Genomic DNA, 16,666 nt, shown 5'->3' with positions numbered 1-16,666 from the left:
ACCTGCCCTTCATAAACCCATGCTGACTGGGCCTGATCACCAGGTTATCCTGTCACATTTTCTACCTTCCAGCCCACTGGAACATCCCTGTTTAGCCAGGACTGCTGGTAAATGATGAAAAGTGGCTTCTGCCAGCTCCCTCAGTACCCTTGGGTGGATCCTGTCTGGCCCCATAGACTAGTGTGTGTCTAAGTGGTGCAGCAGGTCAGTAACCAATTCCCCTTGGATTATGGGGGCTTCATCCTGTTCCCCATGCCTGTCTTCCAGCTCAGGGGGTTGGGTAACTTGAGAATAACTGATCTTGCTGCTAAAGACCGAGACAAAGAAGATATTAAGGATCTCAGCCTTTTTCTCATCCTTTGTCACTCTGTCTCACTCTGCTTCCAATAAAGGATGGAGATACTCCTTAGCCTTCCTTTTGCTGTTAATGTATTTATAGAAATATTTTTATCATCTTTTACAGCAGTAGCCAAATTAAATTCTAGTTGGGCTTTGGCCCATCAGATTTTGCCCTTGCAGTCCTCCTGAGTTGCCTGATCCTTCCTCCAAAGGTCATAAAGTCTCAATCTTTTCCTGAGTTCCAGGCAAAGCTGTCTGTTCAGCCAGGACCGTCTTCTTCCCCGTGGGCTGATCTTTTGGCACACAGGAATGGCCTACTCCTGTGCCTGTCAGGTTAAGAAATGTTTTCTGGAAAAGTTCATTGCATAAAGATCAGTTATTTCTGGACAGCAGCTCTGCAGGTCCCGGGAAATGCTGATCTCAGAGGTGCCCTGTGTTCTTAAAGGAACAGAGTTCATTAACCAAGAAAAAACCTCGAGATCGCAAAAGCATTAACAGAATAGCTAAATTCACTTCACAAGGCTTTGATGGTTTGCAGCTCCTACTCAGGACTTTGATAGTGACCCTGGGATTTTTCACAGTTTTTTCACAGATCATGGATGCAATTAAATCCATTCTCAAAGCCCCAGTGTGGCTTACACAGCCTCTTGTGAGGCTACACTGGTGTGCTTGCAAGCAGATTTCCTGGCATCCTTCCTGGCTCTCTGAGCAGGGTGTGGTTGATGGCTAGCAAGAATCCAGCCAAGTAGATAGATATATTAGTATATTCTTTCCAAAAAGACAGTGACTGCAATGTAAATTTGTCATATCCAGACCTTAGATTCTATTTCTAGCACTGTACAGAGAGATTTAGTGAGATTTTTTTGATAATTGATCTGCAAAATGGGTGAGCAATAATAGCTCACATCAGGGGACAGACGACCAACGCTGGTCATGAGCTATGCAGAAATATTAAGGGCTTGCAGTGTAAAAACTAGGATTGGAACTCGTGGATACTTGTTTACTACTGAATGTTTTTCCTTACATAGCTGGGCACCTTCTAAAATGATTTTTTTCCCTCTGTCACATACATAAATATTTGTATATGATATTTTCCTCAAGAAAAGGAAGTACCAGGGCAGGCTTGTCAAAATACACGGTTGTTATGATCCTGCGTGCCATTTGGCAGAAGTGTGTATATCCTCCTGCTTCCCCTACCCCTCTAACCTCCCGATGTAATGCTTTGTGTGTTCTTCTCTTCTTTATGCTACTGACCCTCTTTTCATACCTCCTGCCCCTGTGGCCTCACTGATATTCCAGCACAGTGAGTTGTAGTCTGTAAAGGATGTAAAAATGTCACTTCAGAATTTAATTATGCCACTCTTCAAAATTACTGAACACTTATTTGTTTGTTCTTATACACAGAGAGGGTAATTAGGAACTCTTGAATCATTAGTCTGGGAACTTAAAATATCTGGAAGGAGCTGAAATGTTTTCTTTTCTTTGGATTTGCAACACAGAACTGCAATTTTCATTTTACCACCTGTTCCTCTAGCTTGTCTAGGCATTTCTGAGGTTGCTCAAGACCAGAAAATTTTTTTCCTAATAAAAACATGCTGGGATTTCAGGAGCATTCACTGACATGCTGGATGCAGCTGGCCTGTGCCAGGGAATCTCTCTGGATCCCCTCGTTGTTCCAGATGGTGTGGTGGCCCCTCCAGAGCTGTGGTCCTCTCAGTCCAGTGTCACTGTTACTGCTGTTCATCTCCAGGACCTCACCTCCTTACAGCACAGAGAGAAGTTCAGTGGAAGAACTTCCCAGCACCAGAGCCTGAAACAGGCACTTTGACCTCAGCCAGCTGGTTGTCCAAGCATTGAGGAGCTGAGGTTTCTCCTCTTTCCCCTTTTGATTCGTTGCCAGCGAGAAAGTCTCTGTCAACACCTCACATTCTGCTATTATCTAATTCTCCAAATCTGGAAACACCTCTAAGACTTGGACAAGCTGACTAGGAAATGAACAGAAGGAAAGACAAAGACTTCTTCAGGTGGGATGCTGGGCAAGGATGCTGTCACGTAGGAGGCAAAGAAATCTCGCTGTGGCTTGGAGGTGTTGCTTGGATATGTGTCTGCTAACGAGCCCTGAGGTCTGTCCTAGTAAACATGTGCTTGGGAATACTGTCAGAAGGGAACTAGTCCAGAGCTGAGCATCTGCGAGGGTCTGGTACTCCTACTGTACCCTCACCTCCGAGAAGGGCAGATGGAAACTATTCTTTATCTGCAACTGCATTAGACAGATGAGCCACTCAAATGGATGCTGAAAACTGTTCTTTCTTCCTGCCTCCCCAAGAAAAAAACCAATCAGAAGAGGCTGAAGCGAACATCTTCCTCCCTTCTAGACCTTGAGAACAAGCAAAGAAACACACAGGGTCGTTTGGCTCTGAAGGCTGAGGGATGCGAGTGCATCTCTGCAGAGCCTGCGGGGAGCGTGAGTCACATGGATTGCCTCGGCAGATCCGGGCTGACAGCATCTGCCAAATCACTGCCTCGCATGCACTCAAAGGGCAGGAATAAACTGGGAAGCAGGAGGGGCCTCGGGAGGTAGGGCTGTGGGCCGGGGTTATTTCAGCCTTTGTGTTTCTAGTTCAGCAGCACTGGCCAGGCCAGTGTTGCCTCAGCTGTGTCCAAGCCCCTTCCTCCACAAGAGCAAGCAGGTCTGTGGGTCCTGACAGGGACCATGCATTGGAGGTGGATCCAAAGGACTGAAAGACATACTTTGTCCCTTCTGCAGCTCAGAAACATGGGGAAGAGTAGTACCAGAAAGACCAACCTGTTAAGAAAAAACAGTGCTTCTCTTTTTTTTTTCTAAACTTTTGCTTTCTGTGATGTTTCCACATCACTGCACAGAGATCTTGTTGTTATTGTCTTTTAAGTATTGCCATGTATGTCTAAGTCCTTCCATCAGCTCAGGGCTACTCCGATGAGCTGTCACCACAAGATAAAATACATCTGCAGCAGTGCTCGTGGCTTTGTGGAGTTGGATATCACCATGGTTTGTGTTGTGCAGAGGCTTTATTCCATTGCATAGCGTAGATACACTCTCATCACACCTAGCAAAGGGGAAAGTCCTTAGTGCCTCCTGAGAAGGACCAGTATGCATGCAGCACAGACTGTAAAGCCCCGAGATGCCAGAAGGAAGGGACCACAAAAAAGTGGTCTGATAAAGACACCTGGCTTACCATCTCTGTCTTCAGTGTCTCATAGGAGCATTGCTGCCACAGTCTTACCTGCTGCACAGGCTGTGAAGAGAGTGTGTTTTGTCAGAAAGGGAACATATGGTTGTGTTTCCGTAGCCCACGCTTGGGCAAGATGTTACTGCAGTTCACTCCAGCTGGAGACTCATCAGGTACATTTACACCGATACTTATGTTTTGTGTGAGCTTGTTTTATCTGGTCTCAACCTCCACCTCTCTACTGTCTTGAAACCCACACTGAAGCTTTCCGTATTGCACTCAACTGGAAAGCAAAGCCCATATAGGACGTGCTCTGTGAATGACTTTTCTGACTCTTTCCATCAGGGTTTTCCATCAGGGCAGTCTGTGCGTCTAGGGAGCAAAGAAGTTGCTGTGTGAAACGATATAGTCGGGAGAGCTGCCACGGAAAAGAGATTTATGAGATCGGAGAATAGAGTGGTTTGCACTTGCAGGAGAGTTTCGAGTAAGGCAGGGTCATGACTGCTGAGATCAGACCTACTGAGGAAATGTGCAGTGTTGAGCAAGGCTTATCATTTTTGTTACTCCCATCCTGATGGGAGAACTGGAAGCTGTGCATTTGTGGACATGGCTGTGCACTTGCAGGCATCTCAGTGGTACCACTACATCTGCTGTAACGCCAACTAGGCCACCCGGAAATGGGTGAAGGGTCCTTGTGCATCGATGGCAGGAGTGTGAACCTGACGATGCTCTACAGGTTGGTCCCAGATGTGAGTGGGGACGCAGGCTTTAGTCACTTGTGGGGACTCAGCCTGCCTCTTCCCACCCTTGGAAGGTTGCAGAACTGGGACTACACATCCACATCATGCCACTCCTCTCCCCATGAGAGGACCAACCTTGTTTGGAGACTGCACTGCCACCTGCTAGCATGAGATGAAGGCTGTGCTGGGGCAGGCACGCTGCCTCCAGGCTTTGACAGCTGCAGGCAGCACTTTCAGGCAGCAGAGGCATCTCCATGCTCTCTGAGCCACCAGTGTGGGCATTCTCTGCTACCCATGCATTTCATCCTGGACCTTCATTCATTGATAGATGCTGTACTGGAGACCAGGTAGACCCTATTAGTTTGTTGGTTTGGTTTTTTTTTTTGTCAGGCCAGTCCTCTCACTGAAATAGCCAAGGCTTGTGATTTTAGGTGCGGAGGTAGTTTGTTCAGCTGCCGGAACATCAGGTGAACAGCTGAACTGCTGGAGATGGCTGCAGTGCCAGAGGAGCTCATGACAGTTGCTCACCCAGAGTGCTGCTTTGTCCCACCTGGGAATCAGGTGGCACAGGATAATCCCTCTGCTCCAGACACTCATGTGGACAGAAAGAGGAGCAGGCTTGGGTACTCAAGCAGCTCTTTAAGGAGAAGGGTCTGCACTGCAGGAGCAGGGGCTGGTTTTAGTCACTTTGTCATGATCATTATATTGACCACCACTGACCTTGCCTTCATTTTACCTCCTACATCTCTCAAAACTGGCCTGTCCTTAAGCCCTAATGATGCTCTGTTTAGCAGACTTATGGGCCTCAGCTGAATCCCAAGGTATGCTGGAGGTTCAGAGGCAGGACAGGAGCAGGAGGAGATACTGCAGGCACTGGGATATGAATCAAGGCTTTTCCAAACCTATTGTAGTTTTATGTGCACAGGTACAAGCTATGGGAAGAAAAATGACATTAACACCGGCCTTCATCATGAGGATGATGGTGGAGAAGCAGGCATGACACCGGTGGTAACCCACACCTGCTGCCACAGCTGCTGGGGCTGTGTCTCCCCTCCAGGGCAGCGATGGGGTTGTGGAGGGGAAGATTTCCTCCAGGTCACAGGTGTTGTCTGTGCCGTTGTTGCCAACTGTCTTTGTCAGTAACGGCGTGATGCTGGTGTGACTGCTACAGAGAAACCCCCTCCTCCAGCACCAGTGTCCTGTGGGGAGGGTCTCTGCCACAGGGAGCCATTCATACAGCCCAGTGCCCCTTTCTGCCTCTCTCCAGCAAGCCCAGTGCAGGTGAACAAGCCTGGACAGCAGCCAGTGACAGCTGGAGGACCTCAAGGCCTTTTTGACCTGCCACTAGCAGACCCGAGAATAACTTCTATAAACACAAGGCTTCTGTGTACATATCTTAACAGTGTTTTCCTTTCAGGATATTCTGGCACCTCTGCAACACACTTTTACTTCCATCCAAATTTCCTCTGCTTTTCACTCCCTCTCCCTATCAGGCTAATAAAGAATCATTTTGGTTAGAACCATTTTGGTGGCTTTCTCAGAAGCGTCTGTTCTCTGCAGACTGTGGGCTTGCTCAGTCTGAGGCTGGTTTATTCTTCTAGGAAATTACTTTGCCACCCCCTTCCCAAACTTACCTCCTAGATCAACATTCACAGCTTCTTCAGGCTCTGATTTCCAGAAGTTATTTGTGTCCTGAACCACTTTCCTGACAAAATTAGTCCTAAATTACCCCAGTGCTCATGGCATTTTCACTTATCCAGTGGTTTGTTGTGGGAGAGGTGAAGACTACAGGTTGAAGGATGGATCTGGGGTGGGATAGTGTAGGGCTCAGACTTCCCAGGAAAGACAAGTGAGGGTGGACAGGTTTGATGGAGAGCAGAGGGCTGGTGTGTTAAGGAATGCTCAGGGCAATGAGGGAGGTGGGAGATAGTGAGAATCAAGATTCCACACCCTAGCAGGAAAGAAAGAAATGTGAATTTGAACCAGATAAGAGTGCCTCAGAAGAAAAAAATTAGTCCAGCTAGCAAAAAGCCACCCCAACCCCAAAGTAATTTATTGTAGCTCAGGCAGATAGAAGAAGCACATAAAATTGGTTCCACAAGAAGGTCAAATTAAGTACAAGAGCAAAATACAAGCATATACATATATATATATCTATTTTCTGTTCAGTGTCTCTCATTATAGAACAGGGCATCAATGATAACTGAAGGGTTTCTTGTCTTGTCTATTGAATCCCAGCCACAAAATATCCCTTCATGGCATTGCACTGGGGGAATGATGAAAGAATTAAAAATTACATCAGAACAGCAGAATAGGAGACAGATTCACAGAGCACTGTGGGCCAGCAGGTGTTCAGGTGTAGGCAGAGACTTTATCAGTCTTTCTGGCTCCAGCGCTGCAATACTACTTATTCAGCCGGCTGCAGGAGAAAAGTGTCATGTAAGTATCAGTCCTGTAGAGGTGAAAGGATTCACTTGGATACCTCAAAGCCAGCCAAATCCCCATTTTTTTGCATAGCGTAGAGAATGACTGCCCACCTCTACAGCTGAGGATGAAAATAGTTACTTGTGCATCCACATGGCTGTGGTTTGGGTTTCATTTGCACTGAGCTGCTTACTTGGCAAACAGGGTTAAAAACCAGCTGTATCAGCACTTGTATTGGACAGATTTATCTACTTTTTGATGTAGCTCTATGGGCTTTGTCCTCTCCTTGTGGGGATTATTTTTTAACCGTGATAAAAGGTAGGTGAAAATGAGGTGAATCCTTTGACATGTTATGCAGTCCAATTCTTCACCACATAATCAACATAGCTATGAAATAGTATTTGCCAATAAACGTTCTCACTGAATTATCAGTGACATTGAAAAAAAAAAAGGTGATGTTATCAGTTTGTCACTGTCACCAGTGAAAATTCAGAAGTCGAGTTCTGTACCTATACCTTCATTGAACTTGTTCTCCCTGCTCGACCATCCAGCTTCCCTGTCTTTGCCCATTCTGGGTGCCCTCATTGCCACTTACTGTTGACACTGACATGTCTTGTTTTCCAGCAAATATTGTCTTGCTCGTATCATCCTTTTTGCACGTTGCTGCCAGGAGAGAAGGGATAAATAATGATTGGATATTTTTATGCTTCAGATGCTTTCTTCTGAAGGGATAGAAAGGTACTGTTTGGCATCTCCAGACTGCCAATCTCTAACCTTTCAGTCTCAGGATTGACCCATTAGATAATGGGTCTGTTCTGCCCTGCACCCAGACAGAAAATCAGACTCCTCCTGTGGTTTGGGGAGACTGTCATCTCTTCACTTTTCACAAGGACTCTCTGCACTTACCCTTCTCTGCTGCCACCTTAGACCACTTACGATGCACAGGCACGCAAGGCCAAATACCAGTAGGCTGCCTCCAACACCTGCTCCAATTGCCACATAGCTAATCCAAACAGGAGCTTCCTCTGTGAAAGAAGAATAGTATTCACACACAGAAACAAAGAGAATTTTAAGGCTTTTGGGTGGAGGCGGGAATACAATGCTGATTTTCATACCCACGGTGTAATTAAGGCTGATCTTCCTGTCATCATCTACTATGAGGTGACAGTTCCACAGTCCCGCAGTACTGACATTCACCTCCACCTTTACTTCCTGCTGCTTTGACATCTTGACATCCTTCTGAGTCCCATTCACACGTTCCCAGCACAAGTGGGCCTTGGGTGGGAGGGGACTAGAGACCTGGCAGATCAGGGTCACTTTGGCCCCCCTAAGGAGTGGCCCAACAGGGTTAGCTGAGACTGTAAAGGTAAGAAAGGGACATGTGAGTGAGAAGATGGGAAGATGGGTCCGCCCATACTCTTGTGGCTTCCAGGTTTCTGCAACTTCTCATCTCTTGACCCACTTCTCTTTCTCTCACCTTTCATCACCACCAGCTCTATCTTGCTCTGCACATATTTTCCGTTGTATTCCAGCTGGCACTGATACTGCCCAGAGTTGTTGAACTGGACTTTGGGGAGGTCTTCTTTCACGACACTTCCAGTTAAGCAGTCGCTGCTTTCAGTCTTATGCTGTTTTCCTTGCTCAGGGACATTGAATTCACATAACTTACGACTGGTTACACTTTCCTGTTGTTTCTGGTTCACTTGTCCTGTGAAACCTTTTTCCCATTTTATATTCTGGAAGTTCAGATGCCATGCCAAGATGACGGTGGTATCAATAGTTGCATACTTTATTTCCAAATCTGGATTCTGAAAACCTGAATTCAGAAGACAAGAAGAATACAGAGGCAGGGAAAACCATGGCTACACTTCCATATGTCCACCTTCGATCTGGAGAGATGTGTGTTGTGCTCAACTGAAAGAGGACTTGGATAAACGCCACGAGATAGCCCAGGAAGAATAAACAGTGTCTGGGAATCAGTTTAAAGAGCAAACACTCCCAAGGTCATCAGAACTGAAAAGCATAGACCCCAAGGAGAGGAGGATCCTCCCCTCACCAAGCCTGGAGATGAAAACAGGAGCAAGTGTGGAACAGTACTTAAGCAGTAGAGCAATCCCCAAGCTGCAGTGTTGGAAGCCCTGGGAAATGGACCCTAGAACACCATTGCTTGAGATGCTGGAAAGTAAAAGCTCAGCTCATGAGCTGAAGGGAGCACTGGCTCCTGCGGCTGTGAGTTGCATTTCTATTATCACATACCTAATACTTTCACATCAAAGGAGATATTCTGATTAATCAATGGAGAATCTGAATGGATGTGACACACCCAGGTGCCGTTGTCTGTAGTCTTCAGTTTCTCTAACTCTAGCATATATTCTTGACTGCCCTTGTTTTGTAAGAGTTTTGGTCTTACTATGTCATTGCTACTGTTGAACAATGTGATGCTGAGATCATGCAGAGGATGGGATGAGTTTTGCATTAAGGTCAGCTTGAGGGTGTCATTTGGCAGGAAGTGCCCATCCGAAGAGATTGTCACTGTAAAAAGGAAAAGCACAGCCAGTAAGTTAACTCCTCTTCTTGCAAGAGAGGGAAACATCACAGGAAAGAGAATATGGAGATTGTGTGCCCTAGAGATGCAGGAGAAATGAACTTTGATAGCCCAGGCCAGAAGAAATGGCAGCTGAATAAGGAATCCCAGCAGAGACGTCTCTCCGAGCTCTACTGTTCACTCCCCGCTCCCGTCCTCATGCATAAAAGTCTTCTAATCACTCACATTTAAAGACATGCAGTGAGATACTGACTGTGTGAGAGTCGTATTCACAGGTGTAGATGCCAGCATCGGAGAGGCTTAGGTTCGACACCTTCAGGTGTTTGGTTGATAGGTTGATTTCAGATCGATGGGCCATGGGAGCTCTGCCTTTTGAAAAAGTAAGCTTGGTTAAGAGAGAAGAGGTTTCTCAGCCATATACTGGGGAGAAGGGATGGTGGATCAGAAGCCTTACCTTTCAAATAGCCACCTTTAAGCAACCTTATAACAGATTTATAGTACTTCCAGGTCACACCTGTTTTGTCAGATATGCCTCTGCAGTTGAGGATCACATCCTGTCCTGCGATCCCAATCTGTACTTCGTTCTCCTGAGCCGTAATGGGGATCAGACCTGAAAGTCAATACCCACCAAGGAAGGCATGCATTCACTTTCTGAAGAGTGGTTCAGTGAACACTTCCCACCCCTCCAGAAAGACACATATTCTTCTCCTCCCTTCCCTAGGTATTGGGCAGATTATCCTCAATTTCTGAATTTTTCACTCCTTTGTCTCATCAATCAATCAATCAACCTCTTTCAGGTCCATAGCTTTTCTCACCTTCACTTTGGGCTCTTTACATGGTTAATGGGTATTCTGTTTCACATACATTCAGAAACAGGAAAATACCAGCGGCTGAGGTGGATTCACCATCATTCGCAATTTTGAGACGTCAACAATTTTACTGAAACAATCTTTTCCCACTCAACAAGATTTAGTTGTCCCACTGGTACCAAAGGCATGACAGCATTTTCCTGCCCTTCTTCACTCTCTAGTCAAGACTTGAGGCAGCACAGGCAAATTCACTCACCCCTTCTTCCAATTATTGTATGGAGAAAGGTGGAAAGCCCAGGAAAATGAAAGGATAAAGGAAAAAAGAAAGAAGCCTGGCCTAACATCAGGTTCCTGTTCTTGGGGTGAGGGTTACCAGACAATAAAAATGTATAAGGTTGAAGAAACATTATGAGTGGTTTCTTGGAAGAGCTTTCTTTCCTTCACTGTAAAGAGGATTTCTGCAGACCATGAGAAGGACATTGAGTGACAGAGGCATGACTGGGAATAAGGGTTGTGGTCTCCTGCCTCACTACTGGTAAGTTCTCAGGGATGCCTAACCTGCAGATCACCCAGAAAATAAAAAGTTACGAGTTTAACAGAGAGGTTTCCACAAGTTACATGTTCCTCCAAGGGGACAGGTAATCTGCAACATTGCTAACACAGATTTTTAGTAGTCAGAAAATTATGATTATTTTGTCTTAACCTGTAAAAATTACAAATGTTACTAATAAGAGTTGATATCTTTTGCTTTGGTTTTGGTTGTAGGTGCATAAAAGATTTCCAATCTTTCCTCTGCAACCAGAAGAATCAAAGCTGAGCATCTGAGAAATGCAGGCTTGGCCTTCTTCAGTCACTTTCCTTTCTTAGTAAATGAGCACTAAAACACCAACCAAACCTCGTAATATTAGCAGTCAAACTAAGCAGGATGGGAGCATCATGTTTATTTTTGACCAGGCAGTTGAAGGCAGTGTGGAGGGCGTTATGTCCCACTCTCTGCTCAGTGTGCACCCTGGCTTTCACAGGAACTCCTCTCCTGCATCTCTACAGGGCAGCTCCCCAAACATGGTGATGCTCCAGGCACCCTGGTTGTGGCTGGCAGGCTCAGCAGGCAGACTGGGGCCCAAAGCTTGAGTTGCCTCTGAAATAACAGGAGTTGTGGATGCAAGGAGCCTCTCAGCCTCTAGTCCTTCTCTCCTGATTTCCAGCACGTGGCCGTGCAGAGAGCAGGGCAGTACAGGGGTGGGCCAGACAAGCTGAGAAGGCAGCTGTTACAGCTTCATGGCTGGAATGACCCTGCTCTAAACTATGTGAGGTACGTTACATGGCAAATCAGGAGGAATCTAAAAACACCCCAAATCTTGTGAGACTTGTGGAAAGGCTAAAAGAACTGGCAGGGTTCATTGAGCTGAGGACTCACCCAGATGCAGAAGCAAGAAGATGGCAAATGCGCTGCTCACCACCGTGCCGTACAACTCCATTGCTTCGAGAGCGCTCCTCCTGGCTGCACACTGCAGGCCTGAAAATGCTGTTGTTGCCAAGGTGTAAGAGACTGTGTTAAAATGTTTTTTCTCAACCTTGCTGAAATTCCCCGCAAAGAAGAGACTGTGTTAAATGTTTGTATCACCCTTGCTGAAATTCGTTGCGAAGAAACTTCAAGGCTGCTGTTTGAAAGCTTGGACCACTGATAAGTCCTCAGTAACAACTTAAGGGCCCAGCCCAGGTAAGCGACGGGGCTCAAAGTCCTAAACAACAACTTCTGGGCCCCGCTCAACTGCTGATACGGCGGCTGTCTTGCAAGGCCACCGGTGTGCAAGCCCACTGGTGTAACTGCTGGTAAGGCAGCTGTCCTGCAAGCACAAAAGCCCAACGGCGTGTAAGCCCAAAGGTGTGCAAGCTGTCAAGTCATATTACATCTGTAAAATGTGCCCTCTGGACACCTATGCATGCACCACTGACAGAGGCAACGCTGGGGGGGGAGTGAAGATCTCTCCTGACGACCCTCATACGCATGTGCTAAACAGAAGGAGGATATTCAAAGCAGCTCTTGGAACACTATATAATGCCACCTTTGAAGATCTTCCCCACCGAATTGAAACAGGTGGACCTATGAGACATCACTGGATCTGTGGTGGTAGCTGTACTTCTTGCTATCTTAAACATTTTACTGCTTCACTTTTCCATTTCTTTATCTTTCTTTCTTATCGCTTTTGGGTAGTTATTAGTCAATAAAGGATTTTGCTGTTGTGACATCTGACACTGTCTGTATCTTAATTTCACCTTTGGGATCAAAACGAATCACCTTGACTCTAACCTCTTATCAGGAATAAGCGGGACAAGACACAAGGGATGCTATGCTGGAAGACAAAAATGCCTGTAAATAAGACCCCAGTGGTTGGGGCCCATGTTCTGAGTCAGCAACAACCATCATTCAGTGCTGCCAAGTGGGACGTCATTGGTAAAGTCACCAGAGCCATGGGTTTCAGCAAAGAATGCAGCTGGAGCGTTTCCCCTAGAGTTTGGTATTAAAAATTTCATTTAATTCACCCCTAGATTTCTGGCATTCATTGGTCTACAGGTGTTTATATTGCTAAGAGTTCTGCACTTTTTAACTTCTCTATGGTGGTTTATCATCACTCTTGGAGTGATTAAGGAAAACACATACAGGGCTATGTTAGCAAGAGCACAGCCAGTAGGCTGAGAGAAGAAATTATTTCCCTCTATTTGACAAATCTATGATACAGGATCCAATTTTGGGCCCACAGTGCAAGACAGATGCCAACAAACTCGATAAAGTCCAATGGAGAGCTACTAGGATGATGAGGATGTTGGAGCAACGTGAGAAGTATGGAGAGACAGAAAGCTGGGTTCAGTAGGGAGAAGAGAGCCAAGGTGGGGTCTGATTTCAGTCTCCCATTTTCTAAAGGATATTACCTAGAAGAAGGAGACACATTCTTCTCAGATGTGCACAGGACAGGAACAGGAGGCAACAGCAGTAGTAGGCTGAAGCAAGGAACTGTTGACAAGATATATGGAAAAATTTCTTCCCACCGAAGGCACTTTGTCATTGGAATAGATGCCAAGAGACATCAGGAAATCTCCATCCTTGGAGATGTTCAGAAGTTCCCTGGAAAAGGCCCTGAGCAGTGGGTTGTAGTTTGAGAGTCAACCCAGCTGTGAGCAGGAGAGTGGACTGGAGACATCCAGAGTCTCCTTACCATGTAAATGTTTCTGTGTCATTTTGTTATTCTATGATTAAGGCCATCTTTAGGCTGTTATTAATATTTTTACTTAGTTTGGTTTTGTTTACTTATTTCTTGCCTTAGAAATCTCAATAGCCACCAAGTCTGATGTTGCTGGAAAGACTTGCTTGAATTCTTACAACTATTCAACAGGACTGCTTGGGAGAAGGGAGAAATGCAGTCCGAAAGAAGTTGCATTGACGGTAACAAAACTTTAAGTGGGAACCGGGAGCTAATCACTATGTTAAGAGGAATTAGATTAAGTATCCGACTGTAGCAGATACCAAGTGCTTGTATCAGCTGCAGCTGGTTGGGCTGGCAAGTTGAAGGGGACCATGGCTGCTGGTGCAAGGAGAATACCAAGTTCTCCATCCTGAAATCAAGGCATGTATCACAAAAAGGAAGGCAAGCAAGTTAACTGATCCAAGGAGCAAGCAAAAGCAGTGAGGTGACCTTGCTTCTCCAAAAGGTCACACTCCCCATGCCAAAAGCATGATAGACTGAAGCCTGGAGTCATAATGGGATTGACCTCAAAAGAAATATAAGAATAATTTTATACAATATTTATATGTATTATGTACAATATTAAGTATAATATATTCTGTTAGAGGATAATTATATATGAGATTTAATTAAAATGATCAGAGCACATGAAACTATCAAAGAGTAGATGAAAATTTCAGCACTACATTTAGATGGAGGTGAGGTCAGCATGACTGACAATCTGACAGCTAGACAGATGTACACATGTGCACTTATGACAAATCCAGGTGCAAGAGCAAGGCAGCAGCCGTGTGCACCATCAGAAGAGAAATAGGTGGCAATGGCACAGTCAAACAGTATTTGTGGCCTGCCTCATGCAAAACAAAAAAAAAACCCTTCCCAGCCCCAGGGAGTGTTTGCACGAGCTGTTTTGTGCAAAAACAGTAAAACAAAGGAGCCAGTGCATGTGACTGGAGATCACTTCTAACAAGATGCAGCAGCAGTGACTGAGCAGTCTGCTGGGCTACTCTACAGAATAAAGAAAGGGGCAACAACAAGGCATCTGTATGCATCTTATTCTGAAGAAACATCAATAACTGAGAACTGGTGCAGAGCCCCGAGCAAGATCCACTCCTGAGATGATGGAAGAAACCTCGTCCCCACCATGAACATTTGTGTCACCTGTCCCCATAGGAAGGGTGACACAGCAGGAAAATTCAGCCCCTACTCTAAAGTGGCACCTACAAATTAGTACAGTCAGTCCTGGACTTCAGATATTTTATATTTTTATGAAATCTGAAGGTAATGGAAAAGGTAAGAATTAATGAAATTACTGAGTCACATACCATAATTTGGGTTTGGCTGGGAATCTCTATTTTCCTGTCATATTATGGCTTCAGTTTGGTTTTTTGCTTTCTTGCTACCTGGTTGTTGAGCAAAATCACACAACCAGAGCGCCGTGGGACGGGTGAACTGCTGATCTTGCTCAGTTTGGTAGATGCAGGTTTATACATCTTTGTTTTTCTGTTTCTTCTCCTAGTTTCACATGTTCTGCGTTCCTACTTCATTCACACTAACCTTTGTATTTCTGTGGCAGATCTCCACCATATGATATTTACCACCTACAAGTTACAAGTCAGCGGGGAAAACAGGCTCCCTCAGCTGGCATTTCTTTCATGCGCTTTCTCTCGCTCCCTGTTTACTTCTCATGGGTGACACTTCCTGTTTTCCTCCTGTCTTTAAACCACCTTTTGCAACCCTCCAGGCCAGGTCAAAGGCAATGCTACTCTGGAGTTTACAGATCTCGAGGAGCAAGGCTCTGCTGTGTGAACTGAGCAAGCTGCTCTCGTTAGCGGATGCCTGTAGCAGACCCGCAGCCTCCTTACAGGCAGCCCAGCTGTATCTTATGGTGGTACTCATAAATTAAGTGGTGTCAGGGAATGTCCCCAGGCTCTGGAACACACTCATCAGTGCTGTTAAATTGCTAGAACATTTCCTGACACATTTTTGGCCCAGGACAGCTCTTGCTCTCCTGACCAACTCCAGGGATGCATTTAGGTGTAAGCACAGGCCAGGGACCGCTCCCATTAGGCGACTGGCATGTAGCCAGTTCGTTTTGGAGGTTAAGTGAGTTTAATAGCCCAGACCATCTCATGCCAGTTGGCCTCTGTGCCAGAAACAGCCCAGGCATACTTGATTTATTAGCAAGGCTAGCAACAGAGGAGCAGGGCTCCCTCCCAAGTGAACATTGATTTCCATTTCATTTTAACTTCCCCCTCTTATTAAACTGGTTTAATTTCCTTCTTGACTTATTTTAATAATGCCTGCCTCTCTGAGGGATAGGAGGAGAGCTGAGGTAGTGAGCCGTCTTGCTTTGGGAAATGATGCCTGTAGCTACAAGTCTGGCCAGCACATCTGCTTGGGAGAAGGGCTGGCAGCCCCTAACTCCCTCCAGCACCGAGCCCCAGTGGGCGATGGCTGCAGGGAGCTCTGCCCCAGGCTGTCACTGGCATGACACAGGAGGAAACTGCAATTAAAACAAAAATAATTTTAAAAAAAAACAAACAAAAGACTTGGCAACCGCTGCTGATGCAGAGTAGGCCATCTCCCTATCTCAGTGTGTTCCTGTTCCTCTTTCATGCAGTGTGGTTTTCTTGTTTTCTTCTCTCGCTCTTGCTTGTGGCTATGCTTTTGATCTGGCAGCATCCCGCTCTGCCAGGGTGGTGGTGGTGGTGCCTCCGTGCCACCCGTCCTCACAGGGGCTCCGCACCCCAGCCCCTGCCGCTGCACTGCGCTTCCCTTTGCCGCGGCTGACGAGGGATGCAGCTGCCCCTGGTCCCTGCACAGCAGCTGGACCTGGCTTTGGGGCTCTGGGTTACAGAGGGTCATTTCTCTTTTTCTCAGTTTAAACATTTGAAGCAAAGCTGGTGTGGGTCTTTTAACGAGCAACAGTTTCTTTAAAATTACTTATTAACATTAAAGCAAATGTATGCGAGCAACCGGCAGGGTAAGAGACCAAATGCAGCCAAAATCGACAACAGAGAGCAAAGAGACGATAGCAGTGAACGTCATTTCACGGGCCTCACTGTCCCCCCCGCCAGACTGGCCTCCCTTGCCTCGATTTCCCCTTGATGGCCTCTGGCCGTTCATCTGAGAGCAGCCACCACCCTTCGGAGCTGCTGCCACAGGGAGGTACCGAGGTTGGCTCTCTGGGACCAGGCAGGTGAAAACTGCTGATCTCTCACCCAAAAATAAAAGAAAGAGAGAGATTCACTCTCAGGAGGTTGCAGGGCAGTGAGGCCAGCAGAGCTTTCTCCAGCAAGAAAGTGCCCTGGGCCCAGCCATGTGCCTTGGCTCGTCTGGAGGCCGTGACAAGCAG

General features: G+C 46.2%; 1 protein-coding gene across 1 annotated transcript; it reads right to left on the bottom strand.

Annotated features, from left to right (window-relative positions):
• Positions 1-7,307: 7,307 nt before the first annotated feature.
• Positions 7,308-11,544, bottom strand: LOC104273496 (T-cell surface glycoprotein CD4-like; the record flags this gene model as incomplete). The annotated part of the gene is made up of 8 exons (XM_009868842.1): positions 11,484-11,544; positions 9,712-9,867; positions 9,483-9,626; positions 8,969-9,244; positions 8,190-8,528; positions 7,828-8,070; positions 7,619-7,737; positions 7,308-7,375 (listed from the first exon to the last, which is right to left on the bottom strand). Coding segments are annotated over exons 1-8 (1,406 nt in total), but the record flags the coding sequence as incomplete, so codon positions are not given.
• Positions 11,545-16,666: the final 5,122 nt, after the last annotated feature.

Source organism: Apaloderma vittatum, unplaced genomic scaffold (genome assembly GCF_000703405.1).
Source record: "Apaloderma vittatum isolate BGI_N311 unplaced genomic scaffold, ASM70340v1 scaffold20504, whole genome shotgun sequence".
NCBI classification, from domain to species: domain Eukaryota; kingdom Metazoa; phylum Chordata; class Aves; order Trogoniformes; family Trogonidae; genus Apaloderma; species Apaloderma vittatum.
Note: the sequence above shows the minus strand (reverse complement) of the source record. Positions and strands in the feature narration are given on the sequence as shown.